Raw genomic sequence first — 25,137 nt, 5'->3', positions numbered from 1 at the left:
GCAAGCAGAAGGAAGAAAATGTGGATTAGAGTTACATGAAACAGAAGAGAAAAACAATAGAGAAAACCAATGAAACCAGAAGTTGGTTCTTTAAAAAGATTTTAAAAAGTTGACAAAATTTAAGCTAGATGGGCTAAGAGAATAAGAGAGGAGACTCTTATAACCAAAATGAGAAATTAAAGTGGGGACATTATTACCGATTCTACAGAAATAAAATGAATTAATAAGAGAGTGAAATGAACAACTGTATGCCAACAAATTTGATAACCTAAACAAATGGTCAAATTTCTAGAAACACAAAACCTACCAAGAATAAATGACAGAGAAATAGAAAATGTAAATAGATCTATAATTAGTAAGGATACTGAATTGTAATTAAAAATCACCTAACCAAGAAAAGCCCTGGACCTGATGGTGTCGCTGGTGAATTCTACTAAAAATTTAAAGAACCACTACTGTGGTTGAGAAATATATTAAGCTTTTGGTCATTTTACTTAAAGTTTACCACAAGAATGCAAATTATAATATGTGCTGAGGTAGAAGGTTGATGAACCAGATTAAAAGTAATCAAACTAATAACTTAATTACCTACCTAATATTATGTTTCGGTACAAGTATTTCTTTAAACGTTCACTGAATGTTAATAGCTCTCCTACTACAGTGACATCTGGAATTACAGATATGGTAAGCAAACATATCTGTACTCCAGTAAGGTCTTTAAACAGAAAATAATGTTGTGCTAATAACATTTTGTTTAAGAATACAGAATGTCATTAATTTGGTGTTCATTTTAAGGTGTAAAAGTGATTAATTAGCTATAACAACCTGCTATATAAAACATTATTCTAAAGTAAAAAAAAAAGAAAAAAGAAAAAAGAAATTACTATGTGAGACCATCATTACTACTTTGAAGGACTTGGTAACTCCTGTTTCAGAAGCTTTACTCTAGATTAAATAACATTGACAAGTCGGGCTTGCATTTACTGAACACTTATTATGTGTCAGGCTCTGTTCTAGCACTTATGAGGTTTACTTCAGTGGGTGTTCACAACAGCCTGCTAAGTGAGATGCATCATCAGTCCTTTGTTATGATGAAAAAGTGAGCTGGGAAACAGCAACATGAATGGGTTAAACAGCAGCAGCCGGAAACCCACCAAGAAAAAGCAGAGGCCCTTCTTCCTTTCTCCTGAGAAAGGAGCTGTATTGTGTTGTCTTCAGAAGGAGAACTGGAACTTCCTTTTTGTCCAGAGAATAGCACTGTTCATGACACTGTAGTTGAATAACTGGTCTGCACTGGTAGATAATTTTACCCCAAATTTTATTCCTGAAGTTTCAGAATTAACTTTAGAGAAACACAGGCTAGGCTATCGTCTATGAACCCTCATCTCTTAGATGCTTTATTAACTATATTTAAAGGTCTAAAATGTTTTCTTTTTCTAACTGTAATAAAATATTTTTAAAACACTAAAAAAAATAAAAAATTAAAAATAAAGAACTAATATCAATCCTTGAACTTTTCCAAAAAACTTAAGGGAGGGAATACTTCCTAACTCTATGAAGCCAGCATTACCCTGATACCAAAGCCAGACAAAGACACTTCAAGAAAGAAAACTACAAACCAATATCTCTTATGAACACCGATGCAAAATTTTCAACAAAATACTAGCCATTACAAAGATTATATATCATGACCAAGTGAGGACCTGGACTGCACAAATGGTTCAACATATGAAAATTGATCAACTTAACACTCCACATCAACACAAACTAAAGGGAAAAAAACATGTGATCACCTCACCTGTTACAGTAAAAGCATGACAAAATCCAACAACCTTTCATAATGAAAAAAAAAAAAATCCAACAAATAGAATGAATAATGTATGTCCACATAATAAAAGCCATATATGGAAAACCTAAAGTGTACATCATACTTGATGATGAAAGACTAAAAGCTTTTCCTCTAAAATCAGAAACAAAGCAAGGAAGCCTGCTTTTACCATTTCTATTCAATAAAGTACTAGAAGTTCTAGCCAGAGTACTAAAAAGAAATAAAAGACATCCAAGTTAGAAAAGAAGTAAAATTATCTGTTTGTAGACTATATGATTTTAAATGTAAAAAACAACAACAAAAACACCTAAAGATTCCAGAAAAGTACTATCAGAATAAATGAATTCAGCAAAGTAATAGAATACAAAGTCAACATACAAAAAAATCAGACGCATTTGTAAAATTAACAATGGACAATCTGAAAATTATAAAAATAATTGCATTTAAAATATCAAAAAGAATAAACACTTAGTAATTAATTTGATCAAAGAAGTGAAAGACTTGTACCATGAAACTGAAATATTGCTGAAATCAAAGACATAAATGGAAATACAATATTCATGAATTGAAAAACTTAATATTGTTAAAATGCCAATACTACCCAAAGTGATATACAGTTTCAAAATCCCAATTATGTTTTTTGCAAAAATAAAAAAAAAAAACCCTAAAATTCAAGGAAATCTCAAGGTACCCTGAATAGACAAACCAATCTTGAATAAAAAGAAAACTGGATAACTCATACTTCCTGATTTCAAAACTTACTACAAAGTTACAATGATCAAAACAATGTGGTATTAACATAAAGATAGACATATAAACCAACTAATTAGAACAGAGAGCACAGATATAAACCCTTACACATATGATAAAGTTATTTTTGACAAGGGTGCCAAAACCATTCAATGAAGAAAGGACAGTCTTTTCAACAAAGGAAACCTGGGTATCCGCATGCAAAACAATAAAGTTGGACCCTTAACTAACACTCTATACAAAAATATTAACTCAAAAATGGATCGAAGACCTAAATGTAAAAACAAAAACAATAAAGCTCTTAGATAAAAACATAGGACAAAAGCTTCACGTCCTTGATTTGGCAATGATTTCTTCACTATGACATCAAAGGAATAGGTATCAAAAGAAAAAATAGATGTGATAAAATTTTTTACATTTATGCATCAAAATACACAATCAACAAAGTAAAAAGGTAACTAACAGAATTGGAGAAAATTATTTACGAATCACATATATGTTAAACAATTAATATCCAGACTACTTAGAGAACTCCTAAAACTCAATGACAACAAAACAAAATGATTAAAAAATGGGCAAAGACCTTGAATAGACATTTCTCCAAAGAAGATATATGAATGTCTAAAAATACATGAAGAGATGGTCAACATCACTAATAATTAGGGAAATGCAAATCAAAACTACAACGAGATACCACCTCACACCTATTAGGATGGCTTCTATCAGAAAAACAGAAAACAACACATGTCGGCAAGGATATGGAGAAATTGGAACCCTTGTATACTGTTCAGTAGAAATGTAAAATGGTACAGCCACTGTGGAAAACAGTATGGCAGTACCTCAAAAAATTACCACATGATCCAGTAGTTCCACTTACAGGTTCTCAAAAAAATTGGAAGTAGGCTCTCAAACAGTGTTTTTGTACACCAATGTTCACAGCAGCATTATTCATAATGGCTAAAACATAGAAACAACCTAAATGCCCATCGATGGATAAATGGATAAGCAAAATGTGATACATATGTACAATGAAATATTATTCAGCCTTAAAAAGGAAATTCTTCATATGTTACAATGTGGATGAAATTTGAAAACATTATGCTTAGTGAAATAAGCCAGTCACAGAGAGACAAATATTGTATGAATCCATTTATATGAGGTACATCAAATAGTCAAAATGATAAAGACAGTAAGTACAATGATGGTTATCAGGGGCAGGAGGAAGGGAGAATGGGAAACTTGTATAAATGGGTGTAGAATTTCAGTTTTATAAGATAAAAAGAATTATAAGGGTGAATGGTGGTGATAGCTGCACAACAATGTGAATGTATTTAAAACGACTGAACTATGTATTTAAAAATGATTTAAAATGGTAAATTTTATTATGTGTATTTTACCACAATAAAATAAAAAGGCAATGGATAGTTTGGTTCCTATATAAAGTCAAGTCAATTTAAAGGGCACTAAGTGGGACAGGGATCAGGAGCCAGGTTCATAGCTTGAAACCAGAGGCTAGTGTGGGATTCCTGTGCTCACAAAGAGAGCCTGAAAAAATGCTATGAACAGCTGCCAGGACAAGAGGTTACACAGAACTGCTGACAAACAGAAGCCAACAACAACAACAAAAAAAGACACAGCCTTGAATTTAATCAAAAACAACCACATTTTCTCCACTAGTTCGGTGGCTAATTCTGCCATATCCTCAATATCACTATGTTCAAGGGCTGTGAACCATCATTATAAGACCTGGCTCTAGACTGGAGACTTAAGAGCTGAAAGAAGACAAGTATAAAACAACTAGACAGAGAACAATGAGCACAAAAAGAAAGAGTAATATCAACAATTTCTTCTCAAATGGGACTTTAAACCAATATTCCAACCGTTGAACACAAAATTACTTCAAATAAAATCATTTAAAAGTCTTATGAGAACTTCAACTTAAGTGTATTTGAGGCATCCAAAGAGATAAATGAAGAAATAATTTCCTCTTTAAAAATAAGCTGTCATGAAAACACACAAGCAGAACTAAATCATTAGATTTCTTTATGTAATTTTGGTTTAAAGCTTCATCACTTTTTACCCTATTAACAAGATCAATAACTGGAACACAAATTTGCTTGAGATGAAATTAATTATATAGAACAGCCTTACAAAGACTTCAAAATAAGCACCCAAAGAGATAAACTTAAAAATAATTTCTACTTCTAAAAGAATAAGAAATTATGAAAGCACTCAGAACTGAAACAAAAACTGGTGACACACACACATATATAATATTATATGATAAATATATATATCTTTAAAAAATCCTAGAAATAAAAAATATGGTCACTAGAGAGCAACAGATAGGATAAAATCCTCAAATAGACACAGTTGAACACAGAACTGGTGAATTGGAAGTTCAAACTGGATAATTTATCTAGAATGCAGCACACAGAACAAAGAATAAAAAAGGTAAACGAGCAACTAAGAGACATGGGAGACAGACTGAAAGGATCCAGTTTATGATAAGAAGTTTTAGAATAAATTGGTAGAAAAAATATTGAAGAAGCAATATTTGCAGAAATAATGAGTGAAATTTTTTCCAGAATTGAAGACAAGAGGTTCAGATTAACAAATGTCTCTGAGTTTCCAACAAGTAAATAAAACATCTAGATTCATAAATGGTAAATTGCTCATACTTTGGAAGATTCAGATACTCCAATGCAATTATATTCTTTATAAGTCTATGCTGCACTAATCAGCAAAAAGTACAGTTTATTACCTTAGTTTTCTGAATGGTAATTGCCATGATATAGCCATTTAAGTCAAGGGAACTGAAATGAAGCTTTTAGATCACAAAGAGGTTTGCCCTATGCTTATTCCACCTTTGAACATCTTGAACTCTACTTCCTCCTCGCCGAAACAATCAGACCATCTGCATATTTCATCTTGAAAGGAACCAATCCACTTCACCCACTAATATCCTTCATTTGCACAGAGAACTCAAATGAAGTTTTAACTCTTGTACTTTCACGCTTGCCATAGAAGCACATCCTGGGACTTGCTTACTCTAGAGTACCACCACCTGGACCTTACCAACCTTTTTTTGAAGCAGTCATCACAGCATGTTCAAGAGTCAATCAGACAAGTTTCTTTTGTTACTACTTATGATTTTTGCCTTGATAAGCTCTTGCTCTCTGTCTTCCCCAGAGTATATTTCAGGTTTTTCCCTGAATCTGTGTCTCCAAGATTCAAATCCTTTAAGACCCCTAATAAACTTCTGATTTGCTTTACAGCCTTAGATATTTATTGGTGGACAGTTTCATTCTACAAAGAATCTAAAATGACTTATCGGATCATGTGTGATACAATAACATATTTCTTATACACATGTGTACAAAAAGAAGAATCAGAGAAAATTAAACATAATAATAGACCAAGGCCAGGTAAAAAGTTAGAATATAGATACATAGGCTACAGTTTCTCAGACTGAATTTCTAGGCAGTCAAAGCAAAAAGAAAAAGTTATTAGTGATAAGAACTGCATTGTTCAAAGCAGAAAGCATAGGGTAAACAAAGATGTTCATAGCTTCCATATAACAAATGGTCTGTTAATGATGTAATAGGCGATACCCACAATAATATCTCCACAATAAATGCAGTCTATTTCATCGGGCTATTTCCTATAAGGCTCTTATATGACATAGTTCCTATCTGTTCCTCAGCTTCATCTCACATTACTCCCTTTTAGTACTTGATAACATTCCAGCACTAACCAGTTAACAGACCAACCTCCTGAACACACACACACACACACACACACACACACACACACACTCAACCTCTTCACACCCTCAGCACCTAGCATCATGCCAGTGATGAAGCAGATGCTTGATAAATGATGGTGGATTGTTAAAAGATTAAAAATTGAACATATTACTAAGTGAACAGTGACTCTCATTACCTCAGTGAAAGCAGTTCTGTGGAGAACGAAAATAATTTGGTCTCAAAACTCAGAATTCAGTTTGATTCAGAAATAAAACCTAGAACGATTAAATCAGAAGTTGCAATTGGCACACTTCAGACAAGGAAAGCCTTTCCAGATGTTTTGTCATGTAATATTATAAGCAGCAAGAAATATTAAAGAAAAATTTTGAGGAGAAAAATGTATTACACAAAGATCTACCAATTATTTTACTTTAACAATTCTGGAAGACAACAGTTCCTTCCATTCTGGATTTGGTCTAACTAGAAAACATCTTTTGTCATCCTGATCTCTCTACTCCTTGTTCCTAGTTCTGCACTTCAGAGTTACAAAAAATTAGTCAGATTTTACACACACACACACACACACACACACACACACACACACACACACACCTCTCCCCTCCCCACTCTCCCCTCCACCTCTCTCTCTCCATAATGTAAACTGTTGAAAATTTGCAGCCCTTTACAACCATTTCCCCAAATAGTCTGATTTCCAGACTCAGTACCATCTGTGGTCATCTTCTGAATGCATTTCAGTTTGCCAATGTCTCTTTCAAAACATGCCCAGAACTAGATTTTAAGGAAAAGGAAGGAAGGAGCAGAAGACAGAAGACGCTGAGAAGTTACTTTACTTGCACATCTGTAAAATGAGAATAATAGTTATTTTTCCAAAGAGTTATTGGAAAAACGTAAGTGAGAATGCCTGTAAAGTACTTAGAACAGTGCCTGATACAAAGCAATTTATTCTCTGTACTATGTTGTTTAACCCATAGAACAGAGAATGTGAAGAGTGCACAACATAAACTGAAACTTATATAGGCAGGTTGAGACAGGGGAAGTATTTTTTTTTTTTAAATCATGGTTTTTGATCAATGGTTGGAGCAAGAGACCCAAACTCAACTAGCAGGAACAGGCAAAGAACAAATGAGTGAAGACATGTCCAGACCAGTATGCCCTGTGTAAAAGGAGGGGAGGAAAAGACACAGTAACACATGGAAAGGTTCAAAGCTACAGCTCTGGTTTGAATTCTCTCCCTCTCTGTAATCCCTGTTTTATCCAGGCCTAACACTAACTTCACTAATATAAATGATGGATTTGGGGAGGAAAAGAATAGTAGTAAAGGAATAATTTCCACTCACTTGTTTAAGATGTGTGCCATAGAGTAGCCACAAAAAGACAAAACTTACTAGCAAATTTATGTGCCAAGGAATGCAAACATTTTCTCATATCCAGAATTTCTCCTTTTAATATAGATTTTAAAACTTTAAAAACAAAACTGTATTGAGTATTTTGAGAAAAAAAAATTAGTCTAGTCTTTTCCTCAAATGTATTTCTCACCATTACTGGGGCCCTCAAAAATAAAATAATTTTTAAAAATAAGTATCAATATGAACATAGAAAATAACCCTCAACTTTCTATCAAGATAGTTCTCTTGTTGTTCTACAGGATGAGACTGGCAGAACAGAGAGCTCCAAGTATATAGTCCGCCATGTCAAATAATTTTACCAATGCTTTTTTAATAGCAATAGCCAGAAAGCTAACTGCACATAGCTAAATTAAGTTACATTTTAAACTTCTATGCTGATGAAATTTACCAAAGAAGACTCCCACCACATGCACATAACACTAACTTCTTGGGTAGTACACCCAACTTGTCATAAATTTATTTCTTAAAAATATAAAAATAGCAAAAACTTAAATGCAACAGTGTGATTACCACAGGGTATTTGACAGGGTGTCCACATTTGCTCTGTGTTTGTCCTCAGGCAAGGAGCCGCCCTTAAAGTCCACAATCTTTTCCTGCTCTTTCTCTCCCGCCACAGTAACTTTTTGTATCCTTCCTTCACTAGCAGCATTCTGCCAAAGACTACAGGAAGTATATTAATACACAGAACTTGCCTTTAGAAACTTCAGTTTGAGTATTGCAAATGATTTTACCAACACCTTGATTTCACCCTAATATTTAATGTTGTTTAGTGACTCATACGGCTTCTGTGCTTTCAGAGATTCATTTGTTATGCTTGTATAAATAGATACGCAACACATCTGTTATTTCTGGAGAATTACAAAGTAAATTTCACAAACTATGCTTAAAAATAAACATTAATATCCTTGTAAGAAACTGAAAGCACTAAGCCACTTGAAGTTCAGGGCTCAAACCCTGTTGAGTGTTAATAAGATTATGTAATATTATTTAATTTCCTTCTTCTAACATTCCCCTAAATATGTTTAACAAATTTACTCTGCATGTACTTGAGGTACTATTTTTTTGGAATTGCTCTCACATGATCAATCCCACTTGAATTCTTTTCCTTTGTAATATTTTTCTATTCAGAGAGCTTATCTGTATGCTCTCTAAATCTCACAAATACTCCTCAGTCTTTTTGGCCAATCAAACCTTTGTAAAGAGAATAACAACGTATACCACTAGTAATAATACTATAAAGGTCATTTTTTCCAATTGACTATAGTACCATATCAGTGGCTCTGAAGAGAAAGAAGTTAATTTATTTAATTGGAAGATGACGCACAACCACAGAATATAAGCTCCATTGGTGCTAGGACTTTTTTCTTTCTTTCTTTTTTGGGCACTACTATATCCAGTCCTAGAAGACCGCTCGCTAAATATTCTCAACACATGAAAACTTGTATATATTAAAATAAACATCTAATTTTAAAACAGCAGTTTATTTAAAAAATAATAATAATAAATGTAGTAGATCTTTCCAGAGCATAGATTCCCATTTATTGTATGGTCTAACTAAGGAAACATCAACATTCATAAGATTGAACCTATGACAGAGATAAACCAACCACAAGACAAAAATATTAAAAAGGTACCAAAATACAACCACCATATTTTTAAATACCATTTGAAAACTGATAAAACTGATAGAAGAAATAAAAAGTTCAAAGCAGTCGCTCATATAAATTGTGATCCCATTTCTTTTTGAGATATTTAAGTAGTCTTGACGATTTAGATGATGCACCAACGACAAATAATAGCCAAACCTACGGAACCTCCCCCCCAAAAAGCTTAGAATAGTGTCATTCCAAAACATTATTAGACAGCTGGTAACAGAGATATTTCACGTATTTTCAATTTAACAACTAGCACACCCACTAAAGGAAAACCCCAGTTGATTTTAAAATGTATATAAATGTGAGAGTTAAGAATGTATTGGCTTTTACATTTAAGAAATTATTTATGGAAAAAGTAAAACTAGAAATAACCTAAAAACTGAACAAAATATTAAATGGTATAACAAATAAAATTAAATATAATTATCCCAAATTATAATATGCAGTTATTTCAATAATAATATTGAAAGTTGTTCATAAAATACTGATACACTGAATAAATGATACCTTTATAAATTTTAAATAAATCCACTCGATATATTTAAAGTGCATACATATACATAGAAAATATTATAAGATTATATTACAGAACATTAATTAATTCATAAAGGCAATTGCTACCAGAGGACAAACGATTTTTTTCCATTTTATTTCCATAGTCTCCTACAAAAAATACCCTTCACTTTTGTTATATCCATATGAAGGAAACTGTGTAGCTCTCTAAAGTTATATCAGGGACTTAAAGTATTCTGTGTGCTCAAAGCCTGTTCTTCCCAAAACTTTATTAGATTATAGTGAAATAATATATGTACATATAAATATAAAACCTTAGGACATTACTGCATAAAATATTTCAAAAAATTATTAAAATAAAGGATTAAATTAATTAAGAAGAAAAGGAGAACCCAACAATCAATGAATCCAATACAAGAAAGAAAGAAAAACATTAAAGTGAGAGCTATACAGCAACCACAGAGAACACCGAGAGGGAAAAGAGAGGGTGCTGGCTCAGGAAAAGAGGTCTCTAACAAAACGAAGGGTTTGATAAACTCGAAACCTGTGTAGTATTTAAAATACTGGAAACCCTGAGAAAATTAAAAAACCAAATAGAGATATTCATGGTTTGAAAGACTCAGGATTGTTAAGATGTTAATTCTCCCCAAGTTGACCTAAAGATTCAAAGCAATCCCAATCAAAACCCCAACTAGCTTGTTGGGGAAATAAACGAACTGATTCTACAATGTACGTGGAAATATAAGAGGCTAAGAACAGTGAGGGCTCTTATACTACCAAATATCAAGATTTATTATAGAGTTATAGTAATTAAAACAGTGCAATATTGGCAAAAAGATTTCAAAAAAATACATTAATGAATGAAAAAAGTCCAAAAACAGACTTATACATACATAGCTACCTAATTTACCACAAATTATCACTGTAATATTGTGGAATGCAAGGATAAACTTTTCAATATCTGGTGCTGCCTCAATGGATAACCATACAGAAAATGAAATCTTGACCCCAATCCCACGGCATATACAAAAGTTTACTTCGGATAGGCCATGGCACTAAATGTGAAAGATTAAACAGTAAAAATTCCATAACATTACATAATATCTTAGATAAACCTTAGAATAGCAATGAATTCTTGAACAAGACATAAAAAAACACTGACTATAAAAGAAAATAAATTATATTTTGTTAAAATTGAGAACTTGTATTCATCAAAAGAAACTAACAGATAAAAAGCAAACCATAAAACATATTTCTGCATGAGACTGAAGAGATATCTATAATACATGTATCTAACAAAGGATTCAAATCCAGAATATATAAAGAAACACTATAAATCAATAAGAAAAAAAGCCAACAAGAGACTTTAACCTGTTCTTCATGAAACAAAAGACCCAAATGCTCAATGAATGTCTGAAAATTTCCTTAACTTCATCAGTGATCTAGAAAATGCTAATTGAATCCATAATTTCTTTACCCCTATAAACTCACCAGAAAGGCTAAAATGAAAACCACAGACAAAACAAAGGTTTTAAAGAAACTACAGTTCTCATTCACTGCCGGTGGAAGTGTATATTGCAACAATCACTTTAGAAAACCATTGTATATATTCCAAAGCTGAACAACACATACCCTATGACACAGCAAATTGTTCCTTAGGTATATACCCAATAGACCACATTCATATTCACCAAAAGATACACATAAGAATGTTCACAGTGGCACACTATGCATAACGATTTTAGTCATAATAATAGCTATAATTTGAAAGACAATGACAATTATTGGTGAGGATGTGGAACTGGAACCGTCATACACTGCTAGTGGGAAAGCGAAGTTGTAAAGTCAATTTAGAAAACAGTTTGGCCACTTCTTAAAAAGTTAAACATAAATTTACCAAATGACCTGACAGTTCCACTCCTAGGTATATATCCAAGAATATGAAAACACAAGTCTTAATAAAAACTAGCATGTGAATGCATGCAGCAGCATTATACATAATAGCTAAAACTGGAAACAATTCAAGTACCCATCAATTAGCGAATGAGAAAATAAAACGTAATATATATCCATATCATGAAGTACTACTCACCAAAAAAAGGAATGAATTACAGATATAAAACAAAACATGCATGAACTTCAAAAACATTTGCTAAATGAAAGAAGCCAGACAAGATTATATACCATAAGAGTACATTTTTATGATATGTCCAGAATATTTATAGAGACATAAAGCTGATGGTTGCCTCAGGCGACAAAGACTGACTACAAACAGGTACAGGAAACTCACTGGGTTGAGAAAAATGTTCTATGATGGGATTGTACATTCACTAAAAATCACTTAATTATACATTAAAATGGATAAATTTTAGTGATATAAATTATGCCTCACAAAAGTATTTTTAAAAAGTAACCAGCAAAGGACAGCGTGTGAGGAGCCATAAGTGAAATAAGTTTTATAACGTATTGATAATAGTTGAAGCTGGCTGATGGCTAATAAGAATTCATTGTTCTACAAACTGCTTTTACTTTCATATATGCTTGAAATTTTTCATAATAAAAATTTTTTTAAAATAAATAAAAAAACAAACCACCCAACTTTTAAAAATCAGCAAAAGATCTGAATAAACATGTCACCAAAGAATATGTATGGATAGCAAATAAACATATGAATATGATGCTTAACATCATTAGCTTTTAGATAAACATATATTAAAACTACAATAAATACCACTATGAATCTATTACGATCTCTAAAATTGAAAAGATTAACTATATCCAGTCTTGGGGAGGAAATAGAGCAACTGGTACTCTCAATTATATACTGATAGTGGGAATGTAAAATGCTACAACCTCTTTGTAAAACAGTTTGGAAGTTACTTAAGGAGTTAAAAATGACCCAGTCAGTCTATTCCTATGTATTTATCCAGGAGAAATGTCCAAAAAAATAAAAATAACTCAAATGTCCATTAACAGGTGAACAAACTGTCATATAGCCATACGATAAAATGACTCAGCAATAAAAATAAACTATTGATACAACATAAAATTACAAATTATGCTAAATTAAAGAAGCTAGACAAAATGGAGTACATACTATATGATTCCACTTTTACAGAATTAAGTTAAAATTCTAAAAAATGCAAACCATAGTGATAAAAGTAGATGAGTGGTTGTCCGAGGATGATGGGGGAAACAGATTCAAGGAGGGAGTGACTGGAAGAGAGGGAATATAATGGGACATGACAAAGTTTTTGCAGGTTACAGACATGTTCATTATCGTAATCATGACAATAGTTTCACAGGAATACACGTCAAAACTTATCAAATTATAAGTTGTGCAGTTTAATGCATATTAATTAAATCTCAATAAGGCTGTTTAAAAAAGTTAGTACAGTGAACACTTGTGTGAGAGAGAAGGCACTAATGGTGGGGGAACAAGTGGGATTTCTGGGGCAGTGTTCATATTCTATTTCTTGACCTGGGTACTAGTTATATATGAGTGTGCACTCTGAAAATTCGTGGAGCTGTACACCTAGAATCTGCACACTTTTCTGTATGCATGTTATATGTCCATTTTTTTAAAAGCTTGTTTAAAAAGAAATGAGATACTACTATACACTCACTCAAATATCACTCTTTTTAATTTCAGAGAATACCAAGTGTCGACAAAGATGTGGAATACCTGGAACTCTCATACATTGCTACTGAGAGTGTAAATTGGTAAAATCATTTTGGAAAACCAGCTGTATCTACTAAGGTGGAACATACATATATACCCAATAGCCCAGTAGTTCTACTCCTAGGGACATACCTAACAGAAATGTATCCATATGTCTGTCAAAGCACATATATAAATCTTTTATTTACAAGCATTAGTCAAAATCATCCAAAACTGGAAATAACTCAAATTTTAATCATTGGTAAACTGTAAAAACAAACTATGGATGATATATCCATTCAGCAGAAACTATATAGTAATGAAAAAGAATCAACTATTCCTTCATGCAACAATATTAATGAACCTCAAAAACATAATGCTGGATAAAAGAAATCAAACACAGAAGAGTATATGATATACTATACCATTCAATTTAAATTCAAAAACAGTCAGAAATTCAAAGGTAATGACTATTCTGATAAAAGAGAGTCTACTGGTTACCACTGGAAGGTATGATTAACAACTGCTTCTGGAGCCCTAGTAATATTCTATATTTTAATCTGGGTAGCAGTTACATGACTGTGTTCACTTCATAAAAATTTATCAAACAGTATACTCGAGATCTGTCCATCTTATTGTATATATTATATTTAAACCTAACAATTTAAAACTCTATACTGAGCCAGAGAAGAAAAAGAAATAATTTAAACAGTGCAATTGTCTTCTGTAATCATACTGTATCATCGAGGGTATGTCCTCAGATATGGAATACAAATAATAAGCCTGACATAATCAGTACATACTGGCAAAATCCATAGAAAGAATATGTCAATTATTTTAGGGGTTTCTCTACTGACAAGAAGTAAAAACATTGTTTTGGCAACCAAAGAAAAGAGAAGAGATAGCTTTGTCTATATCCTCAAGAAAAAAAATAAAATTTAATAGTGAAAACATTGAAAAGTGAGAACTGAGAAAAATCATCTAAAAGAAAAAATGACAAATAAATAACAAAAAGAATCAGCAAACCGGCTTTCCATAAATTTTGCTCAACTACCCCAAGCAGATAGATACTAGAACACTTTAATTTCTGATTACTATTCTGTGAAATTATGAAATATACATTATTAGGTACCTTGCACAGTTTACATCTATTATTATATAAAATTATATACACAAAACCAGGTATAATCTACTTGATGGACATTAAAAGAAATTTTTTAAGAGTAAATTTGACTGCTCTGTAAGCGTAGTTCCACTATACTGTACACATACATATATACTCAGAAATACATATATCTATACACGTATAAAATATCTATATGCAAATATACATTTAATAGAATAACGGGCAGAAGTCTAAATTTATAGTGACAAATTATACTGGGAAGAGTAGGCTGGAAAGAAATGGCTTAGGATGCTAATTTCTCATTTATTATAAGAAGTAATTGAGCAATAATGTTTAGTTGATAAATCAAAAATCAGTTATAAGCACATTATTTAAAGATATTGAAATAATCATCAGAAGAACCAAAAGAGGCACCCGTTTTTAATTTTTTTCTCTGAAAAATAAGACTGGTAGTGGGGCAGAGAACTGCTACTTTTCATACAATTTAATGTACTATTTTATATTTTTAATCATAAACCTGTCCTATTTAATTATTAAAACTTTAAACCATATTACAGAAGGATGTAACATACAAAAATTTCACTTTATATTAAATTTTAAAAGCAGATCATATATTCTGATCCCAACAGAAACATATCTGTGAAAGGGAGTAACTATCACAATTTCATAGGTTTATTGAGAGGATTAAACTAGATAACATATGTAAAATAATGAGCAAAGTGCTAGTATAATGTAAGGATTCAATAAATCTTAGCTATAATTACTATAATTGCATAGAATAAAAGTTCGACACTAATATTAGAACTGATAATATTCATTAATAGCACCTGGTATATAATAAGCACGCAATAACTAATGACTAAATTAATGAGTATATCTAGTTTTCAAGGAACAGATAATTCTAAGACTATAAAATAAAATACAGATAGCTACCTAGTTAACTACGATGAAATTAAGATAAAACTAAAATCAAAATTTGACAAAGTACAAAAAAAAAAAAATCACGCCCCAATTTCATTATTTATAGTAAAAATATCAATAACAGCAGCAACAGAGGTTAGCACATACACCATTTCCTGGGTGTTAATTTTTCCTTCTAATGTTCTCCTGTATTTTTAAATTTTGTTACAAAGACTAATTTTATAATTTTGGGGGGGACAGATCAATTTTAGAATTCTCCTCCACATAGACATTAATTGTTTACAAGGGCCAAAATTTCCAAATTATGTTAAACGGCTTTTGTACAAAAAAGAGTAAGTTATTAATTCTTACACAAAATGATATAGCCACACAAATTTTTCTTGACACATTTAACTATCTGGGAGCAAATAACAGTTTAATTAAAAGAAGAAAATGCTTAAAGATCCCTAGAAATAGTGCCATACCATCCACTAAAAGCACACTATTTTCTATTAACAGGGACCTAATGAGAAATAAATAAATGCCTAAACAAAAATAACAACCTTTCAAAAAACTGCTGACAATGAAATATATAAGGGAAAATGAATACATATACTTGTTAAATATATTCATTATTGTTTATACTTGTAAATACTTTACAAATATTGTAAATATTACCTTCTCCCAAAAGGTCCATGACCCTCTTTGTAGTAAGATGAGCAATTTAGCTCATCTGAAGATTCAAATGGAGTAAAAGGCAGAATCAAAGTGAGATAGCCAGAAATGAGAAGGAAGATACAATGATACCAAGGCTTCTCTCCAACAACCATTTTTGCTCTTACACCTTATAAAGAGGTATACTTAGGATGGGAACCTCTATTACCAAGCTTACCTGTGCATACTCTCTTTCAATAGCAGCCTTCTTCTGACTGAATGTCCTAAAAATACAAATAAAAATGCATTACCAAAAGTATACCAATAATTTCATTTAAATTTATCAACACACCCTCAAATATTACCTGATAAGCTATGTTAAGGGAAAGGACAATATTTCATTCATCTTACGTGCCTAGGAATACTGCTGACATCATAGATTCTAGAGTCAGGCAATCTACATAAAATAAGATTAAAATCAAATTTTGATCAGCTTTTCAACATGAAAATAGTCAAATCATTTCTTTCATTCTAGTCTTTCACAAGAGTTATAATACAAAGTACAAAACTACTACATGTTGTGGTATTTTGGGAGCACCCTTTCCATCCATGTATTATATTTCATAAATACTAGGGTAAACATTTTTCGCATTTTAACATTACATTGGAATTCATCTTTTAATAATAATTGGAAACATTTTCTTCTATCTTAACAGTACATGAAATAACAGTGTACCTTATAAACCATAGGAAAGGCAGAGTCAATGAAAAATGATAATTCATTAACTATTTACCTTGACTAGTCAGAATTTAAAGGCTTTTCTTTAGGTGCCAGGTACCTGTGCTCTTAAAAGTACTTCGTTAAGGTAGAGATATCAGAGCAAAAAGTGAAAAATATAAAGAAAAGAGTTGGAATAGAAAATAAGGCAATAAGCCAAAATTTCCACTTTAATAATCATTTAAATTTACCACAATGGCTATTCATTTCTTATATAAGGAATACAACTATTGAAGACCTTAGTACATTTGTTCTGAGTAAATAATTATTACTTAGCCTTAAAAAGGAAGGAAATCCTCACACATGCTGTAACATGAATGAACCTTGAAGACGGTATGTTAAGTGAAACAATACTGTCACAAAAAGACAAACACTGTATGATTTCATTTATATGAGGTACTTGGAGCAGTCAAAATCATACAGACAGTAAGTAGAATGCTGGCTGCCAAGGGGTGGGAGGAGGGAATCAGGAGTTATTTAATAGGAATAGAGTTTCAGTTTTGCAAGATGAAAAGTTCTGTAGATGCATGGTAGTGATAGTTGCAGAACAGTATGAATGTACTTAATACCATTAAACTGTACACTTAAAAATGGTTAAAACAGTTAATTTTATATTATGTGTATTTAATCACACTTAAAAAAATGAAAGAGTTGAGCAAAATATTCTTCCTCATGGGGTACTGAACATTATAAAATATTTAACACAGTCCTTTAAAATATAGTCTACTCTCCTTAAAACACAAACTATTATCATATATGTACATACATACGCTGTATATATGCATTTATTTATATATTTACAGATATATCCACATATATGAAACATATATGTTTCTATATATATATATATAGATATACCAAAATAGTAAGTTTTCTTTTAATCTATGAACATAGACTATCTTTCCATTTTTTTATGTCTTCTTCAATATCTTTCAACAATGTCTTGAGGTATTCAGTGTATAGGTCCTCTGCTTCCATTAAATTTATTCCTAGGTATTTTATCCTTTTTGTTGCAGTTGTAAATGAGATTATTTTCATTTCTTTTTCTGATATTTCACTGTTATTATATAAAAATGCAACAGATTTTTGTATACTGATTTTGTATCCTGAAACTTTACTACATTTTTATTGTTTCCAATAGTCTTTTGGTGGAGTCTTTAGGGTATTCTATATATAGAGTCATAAAATCTGCAAATAGTGGTGGTTTTAATTCTTCATTCCCAATTTGGATGCCTTTCATTTCATTCTCTTACCTGACTGCTCTGGCTAGGAATTCTAGTACTATGCTGAATAACACTGGCAATAGTGAGCATCCTTGTCTTGTTTCTGATCTTAGAGAAAAGCTTTCAGTTTTTCACCACTGAATATGATAATAGCTGAGGGTCTATCACATATGACCTTTATTACATTAAGGTACTTTCCTTCTATGCCCATTTAATTGAGTGTTTTAATCATAAATGGATGTTGTATTTTATCAAATGCTTTTTTCTGCATCTATTTATATGATAATATAATTTTTCTTTTATTTTGCTAATGCAATATATTAACATTTATTGATTTGCATAAAGATATGGTACATATGTAAATGAAATACCACTCGCTATGAAAAGATGAAATATTGCCATTTGCGATGACACAGATGGACCTGGAGAGTATTATACTAAGTGAAATAAGTCAGAAAAGAACGAGAACTATATGGTTTCACTCACATGTGGGATATAAAAAATAAAGCAATAAACGAACAAACAAAACAGCAAACTCACAGACACAAACAGTATGGTGGTTACCAAAGGGGATGAGGAAATGGCGGAGGATGAAGAGGGGAAAGAGGGTTAAATATATGACAGGAGACTAGACTTTGAACGGTGAGCACACAATGGAATATACAGATAATGTATTATAAAGTTGAATATCTGAAACTTGTATAATATCATTAACCAAATCTACCCCAATAAATTTAATTTAAAAAAATAAAAATAAAATTGAGCTTAGGAAGTATGATGACTATTGCTACCAAATATGTTCTCTTCCCACCTAATGTAAATTCTCAGGCGAAACAAACTAAAAAGGATTAGCTTAAACTTTCCCCATTAAAAAATCTAAAACTTAATCTATATTTTGAAACATCTTATTTTTAATATTTTTACCAAAAACACAAGTAAATATTTAAGCTACTTATTTAGTACCCCTTAAGCTTGGATGTAACTCTTCATGAAACAAGGGTGAAAGAAGTGAAGTGTGCAAGAAAACAGGAACTGTTTTACTCTGAACATGCATATCAACTAATTTTAAAATTCTCAGTGGAATTTTTAGTTGTTATTAAACAGCTGCATGTCTACAAAGTAATTTCCTATTCTAAAGAAAGAAAATGAATCTAAGATGGCAACTACTCAAAACCAACATCATCAATATTAGGAAATAAATATGAGTCACCACATCGAGAGCAGAGCAAAAAAATCCTCTGATAGTCTCCAAATAAGATATGAAAACATTTGTTAAAATTCACCATCAGTTTCTCATAAAACCTCTGAAAATATTAGTGAGTGCTATAATTAAATAGACAAGAACAAGTGTTGGCAAGGATGTGGAGAAATTAGAACTCTTTTACAGTGCTGGTGAGAATGCAAAATGGTGCAGATGCTTTGGAAAACGGTCTAGGAATTCCTCAAAAGGTTAAACATGTTACCATATGCCATAGTAGTTGTTTGCAGGTATACAGCAGTCCTCCCCTTATCTGAGAATAATACATTTTAAGACTCCCAGGACATGCCTATAACTGTGAATAGTACCAAATCCTTATATACATTATGTCTTTTCCTATACATCCCTACCTTTTCACTTAAAGCAAGTCTTACAGCTTCTCTCTGGCATATCCAAATTGCCAGGATCACTGTATTTGCTCTTTGGGGCCATTACTAAGTAAAATAAGGGTTACTTAAACACAAGCACTGTGATACCACAACAGTCAAACTCATTACTGAGACTAACAGGTAGGTAGCATATACAGCATGAATATGCTGGACAAAGGGATCATTCCTGACTCAGGTGAGACAGAGAAGGATGTTGGAAGATTCCAGCAAGCTGCTCAGGACAACATGCGATTTCAAACTTATGGACTGTTTATTTCTGGAATTTTCCATTTAATATTTTCAGACCACAGTTGACTATAACTAAAACTGTAGAAAGAGAAACCACAGATGGGGGGGACTACTATATACCAAAGAAAACTTAAAACGTATGTCTACACAAAGCCTGTAAGTGAATGTTCATAGCAACATTATTCATAATAGTCAAAAAGTGGAAATAATCCATATGTCCATCAATTGATAAACGAGATGTGGCATATTCATATGATGTAATCATAAAAAGGAATAAAGTACTGATACACACTACAATATAGATGAACCTCAAAAACATGCTAAGTGAAAGAAGCCAGACATAAAAGGTTAAGGACATATGTTATAAGATCCTATTTATACAAAATTCCAGAACAGACAAGTCCAGAAAGACAGAAAGTAAATTAGTGATTACCAACGGTTAGGGAGTTGAGATAAGTTTGCCATTATTTCAAAAGTGTTTTTTCTTTCAACTAAAGTTCATATCGAAAAAAAAATTAGAATAATTATAAAGATCCCAAAACAGAATAATATTAAATAAGACCTACCTCACTAGATAATAAAAACTAATTTTAAAAGCAACAGTAATTGAAACGGCTTGGTAAGAGAACATGAGTAATCAGAGAGACAATGAAACATAGGTCAGAAATACACCCAAATACACATAAAAATTTAGTAACTGAAAAGAAGACCTTTCAATTCAAAGGGGAAAGGATGGATTACTTAGTAAATGGTACTGGGACATTTTTATAGGAAGATACAATGTTAAGTATGTATATAGCATACTATCTTTTCATATAAAAATATTCACTTGTATATGCTGCATTATGATCAATACAATACTTCTCAATTACAATAGTTCCTCAAATAAAAAACTGTTCCATACAAAAATGCCTACTGTGGTCACCTTAGGAATCACTATGATAGAATTCCCTGAAATATTTAACATGAAACTAGCCTAACAACGGCCCCACATGAAAAAAGGAATTAGTTGTAGTGACAGAAGATTTTTTTACTGCATTCTTATTTGTATTTATTTGAATTTATACTGTGTATATATGCACACATATTTTTATTGAGGTGAAATTTATATGACACACAATTAACCATTTTAAAGTGTACAATTCAATAGTGTTTAGTGCATTCACAATGTATGCAACCAACACCTCTCCCTACTTTCAAAACTTTTTAATCACTAGAAGAACACTCCATAACCATTAGGTAATTACTCTCTATTCCCCCTTCCCTTCCCCCTAACTTAATTTTCTCTCTACCGATTTTCCTCTTCTGGATATTTCATATGAATAGATTCATATAATATGTAGCCTTTTGTGTCTGGCTTTCATTTAGCATGTTTTCAAGGTTCATCCAAGTTGCAGAATGTATCAATACATCATTCCTTTTTTTGATCAAATAATATTCCACTGTAATTTGTTTATCCATTCATCCATTGATGGACATTTGGGTTGTTTCTACATCTTCACTATTACAAATAATGCTACTATAAACATTTGTTTATAAGTTTCTATGTAGAGATATGTTATAAGTTCTCTTGGGTATATACCTAGGAGTGGAACTGCATAATGATAAGTACAATACTTCTCAATTACAATAGTTCCTCAAATGAAAAACCGTTCCATATGGTAATTCCATATGGTCATATGGTAATTCCATGTTTAATTTTTTGAAAAACTATCAAACTATTTTCCATAACAGCTATAATATTTTATATTCCTACTGTCTATTTTTTAAATAGTTAAATAAAACAAACTAACCTTTCAAAATAAATTATACTACATTCATTGAGAAGAATCCTATATAGCCACTAACAAGAATGTGGTAGATCTATATGTACTAGTATGGAAAGATATCCTCAATTAATTCATGCAATAAACACTTACTTACTGACTGGCTACCACGGGCTAGACATTGTACAGGTACTGATGATATCACAGTGAATAAGACAGACACCCAGTAGGACTAACAGATAACAAACGAATCATTATACAAGAATTGTTTATTGGTAAATAGGATAATAATAAGTACTATGAAGGAAGCTACAAGATATTATCTAATACTTTTTAAAAATTTCAGAAAAATATGTAAAGATCTCATTTTATCTTAAAAACATGTTAATATATACCTTTATGTACTATAGATACTTGTGTACACTCATAAATACCTAGAAAATACACACAGGGTCAGGACACTCAAAGAATGTATGGCAGTTCAAAACTATCTTGCAAGAGCCTTAAAAATGTTCATAAACTTTGACCTGATAACCTACTTTAGAGACTCTAGCCTAAGAAAATTTTAAGTTCAAAGCCATTTAATAGTGAAATAGTAAAAAAAAAACCTAAATAGAAGAATCTAAGTATGGTTGATCCAATAATTGAATATTATTTAAAAGTGTTTACCAAAAGTTCTTAATTTCCAAAATATTTTTATGAAAAGAACATACAAAATTGGATATTTAATATCATATATGTAATAAAAATTGACACCAGAAGAAAATTAAAAATAGGATATGGCAAATTTTTATTGTTAAAGGAAAGATATAGGACTCTTATTTTCTACTCTGATTCTATGCTTTTTCCAATAATTATCTATTATTTCTATAAACAAAAATATAAAAGTACAAATTTTCAATTCATCCACTTATATTTAAAAAAATACATTCCATATCATATAAAAATAAGAATAAAAATCCCTGCAATAAATAATTCTTTAATAAAATCTAATGTTTTAAATAATTTTCCTAAAACAAATCTGATCAAACCATTCTCCTGCTAACATTTCTGAAATGGCACAGTGCCTGAACGATATAGATGTTCAATTAAAGTTTGCTGAGCGAATGAATAAATGAATGGACAGAAACTATATAATCAGGTTTGACTCTGTAGATTTGATAAATAGCTCGGTTGGTTAGCTCTGGGACAGGCAGAACCAAGATCATAATCTATGACCACATGGACCAGTTATGTTTCTTGATGTTGGTCAGATTATGTCAATTAACACAACTATTTTGTGTACAGTGAGCTTTAAAAAGGCAGGTGTGTAACTGTACAGTGAAGGATTAACCTTCCCAAAGAGAGGTCTACTTTTTGTGCTTGGCTTCTGGGAAGTAATCTCTTAACTTTTGGAATGTCATGCCTGACGCTGTTTACCTGGAGACCTTAAGCCATGCCAGAAAGTTTATGCTGACAATGTGATTTATTTGGGACAGAGGTGGGGTGGGATGGTGGGGTAGAGGGGTGGAAGGGTGGGTGGAGGTTAGGCCTGGAGACTAAGGTCAGACACATGCACAATCAATTATATTTAAGTGACACCTCTTCCCCTGGCTGATTTTAAAATATATTCTTTTGCTATAATAAACCATAACCTTTAGTAAATTTTCAGTGAGTGCTGTGGGTCCTTCTAATCAATTATCAAATTTGCAGGTGGTCTTGGAGACCCCCAATCTTGAAGGTCATGTCAGAAGTGAGGGTGACCTTGGAGACCTCCAAACTTGCAGTTGATGTCAGAAATGAGGGTTGTCTTGGGGACTCCCAAACTCTAATTCATCACCAGAATAAGCAGAACACCTAAGAATGTTCAAATTATTAATGATGGTAGTCGAGATATGATATCAATAACCATAATGATGACTGTTAAAAATGAAAATAAATACATCTACCAGAATAGCTAACATGAAAAAACTGATAACCATCTATATCACTGAAGATATAAAGCAATGAAACCCTAACATGTTGGTGGAAATGTAAAAATGATACAAACACTTGGGAGAAGATAACTGATGTTTCTTATATAACATGTAGACAGAAAAGGGGATCTGTAATAAATCTAACCAAAAGTAACCTCACAGGGTAGCCTGATCATAAATTCCTATCTAGGCAGGTCATGGTGGGTAGTCATGCCCCAGGCCTATAAAAGGAAATTATTTGGGTCCTAATAAAGAATATTAATTTACCAATAACACTGATTATCTTCTGAATTTCGGGTATTCTACTAAATATGCACTGGAAATATAAAAATAGGACATGGACTCTGTTCTCAAGGGATTCATTAGCATAAGGTATAAATAGATGATGCCAAAAACTACAAACGCTATTAGTCATAGAATGAAAAATAGAAAGTGTTCTTATTTCTTATCAATTAGGTAACTTCGGGAAAATTAATTTTTCTGATTGTGCTTCAGTTTCCTATCAATTAAATGGGAATAAAAAGAATACCTACCTCACAGGATTATTATAAGGATTAAATGAGTACATATTTATAAAGCACTTAGAATTGTCACATAGTAAATGCTAGAAAAGTTTTTGGTAAATAAGTGAAAATATCACATTCCACAGTTTATAATTATGAAATTTAACTCAGTTTAAATATTTTGACTAAATGAATATGCAAAGCACTTAACAAAAAATGCATTTTAAGTAGTTTTGGTCTTAGATGACAAAGCCAAGTCAGAATCTCCCTTCTCCTCTCAGAAATTACCCCAAAGCAACAAAAATAAAAAAACATAAATGTAAATATATGTTTATAAAACTAGGAAACATAAAGTATAAGTGGAATATAGGCCAAAAGAGAGGCAATTAAACTGAAGAAAGAGGGTCAACACAAGACATGAGGTGCCAAGACTTAAAGGGGGTAGTGAGAGTAGATTTCTTCAAGTGCACTTTCTAAGGTATAAAACTTAAACTACATTTGCAACAACGAAAATACAGGACATGGGGTGGTGAAGGGTGCTCTGCTGTTCATAGTTTGAAGACCTAAAGACAGTACTAAATTAAGAATTATGCAAACGAGTAATTCTGGCAGAAATTAGGCAGCTAGTGTGGCAAAAAGACAGTGAGACAACTGCACTATGAATGGCCCTGCAGCAATCAATCGTCCCTGGCTGGGGAGAAATAAAATAAATTCATACCCACAAGCCGGGTCAGAAAAAAAATTACTGTAAATTTGGAAGACAAGAGCTACCCT

General features: G+C 31.8%; 1 protein-coding gene across 2 annotated transcripts in view; it reads right to left on the bottom strand.

The window, feature by feature from the left end:
• FCHSD2 (FCH and double SH3 domains 2) overlaps positions 1-25,137 on the bottom strand; it is a 208,892-nt gene that overhangs the window by 153,135 nt on the left and 30,620 nt on the right. For both annotated transcript variants that reach the window (XM_016161455.2, XM_016161454.2), the window contains exon 3: positions 16,502-16,547. In XM_016161455.2, the coding sequence (XP_016016941.1) occupies positions 16,502-16,547 (46 nt within the window). The remainder of the gene's footprint in view (positions 1-16,501; positions 16,548-25,137) is intronic.

The sequence above is a fragment of the Rousettus aegyptiacus genome, unplaced genomic scaffold (genome assembly GCF_014176215.1).
Source record: "Rousettus aegyptiacus isolate mRouAeg1 unplaced genomic scaffold, mRouAeg1.p scaffold_m13_p_5, whole genome shotgun sequence".
Taxonomy (NCBI): domain Eukaryota; kingdom Metazoa; phylum Chordata; class Mammalia; order Chiroptera; family Pteropodidae; genus Rousettus; species Rousettus aegyptiacus.
This window is presented reverse-complemented; position numbering and strand designations above follow the sequence as displayed.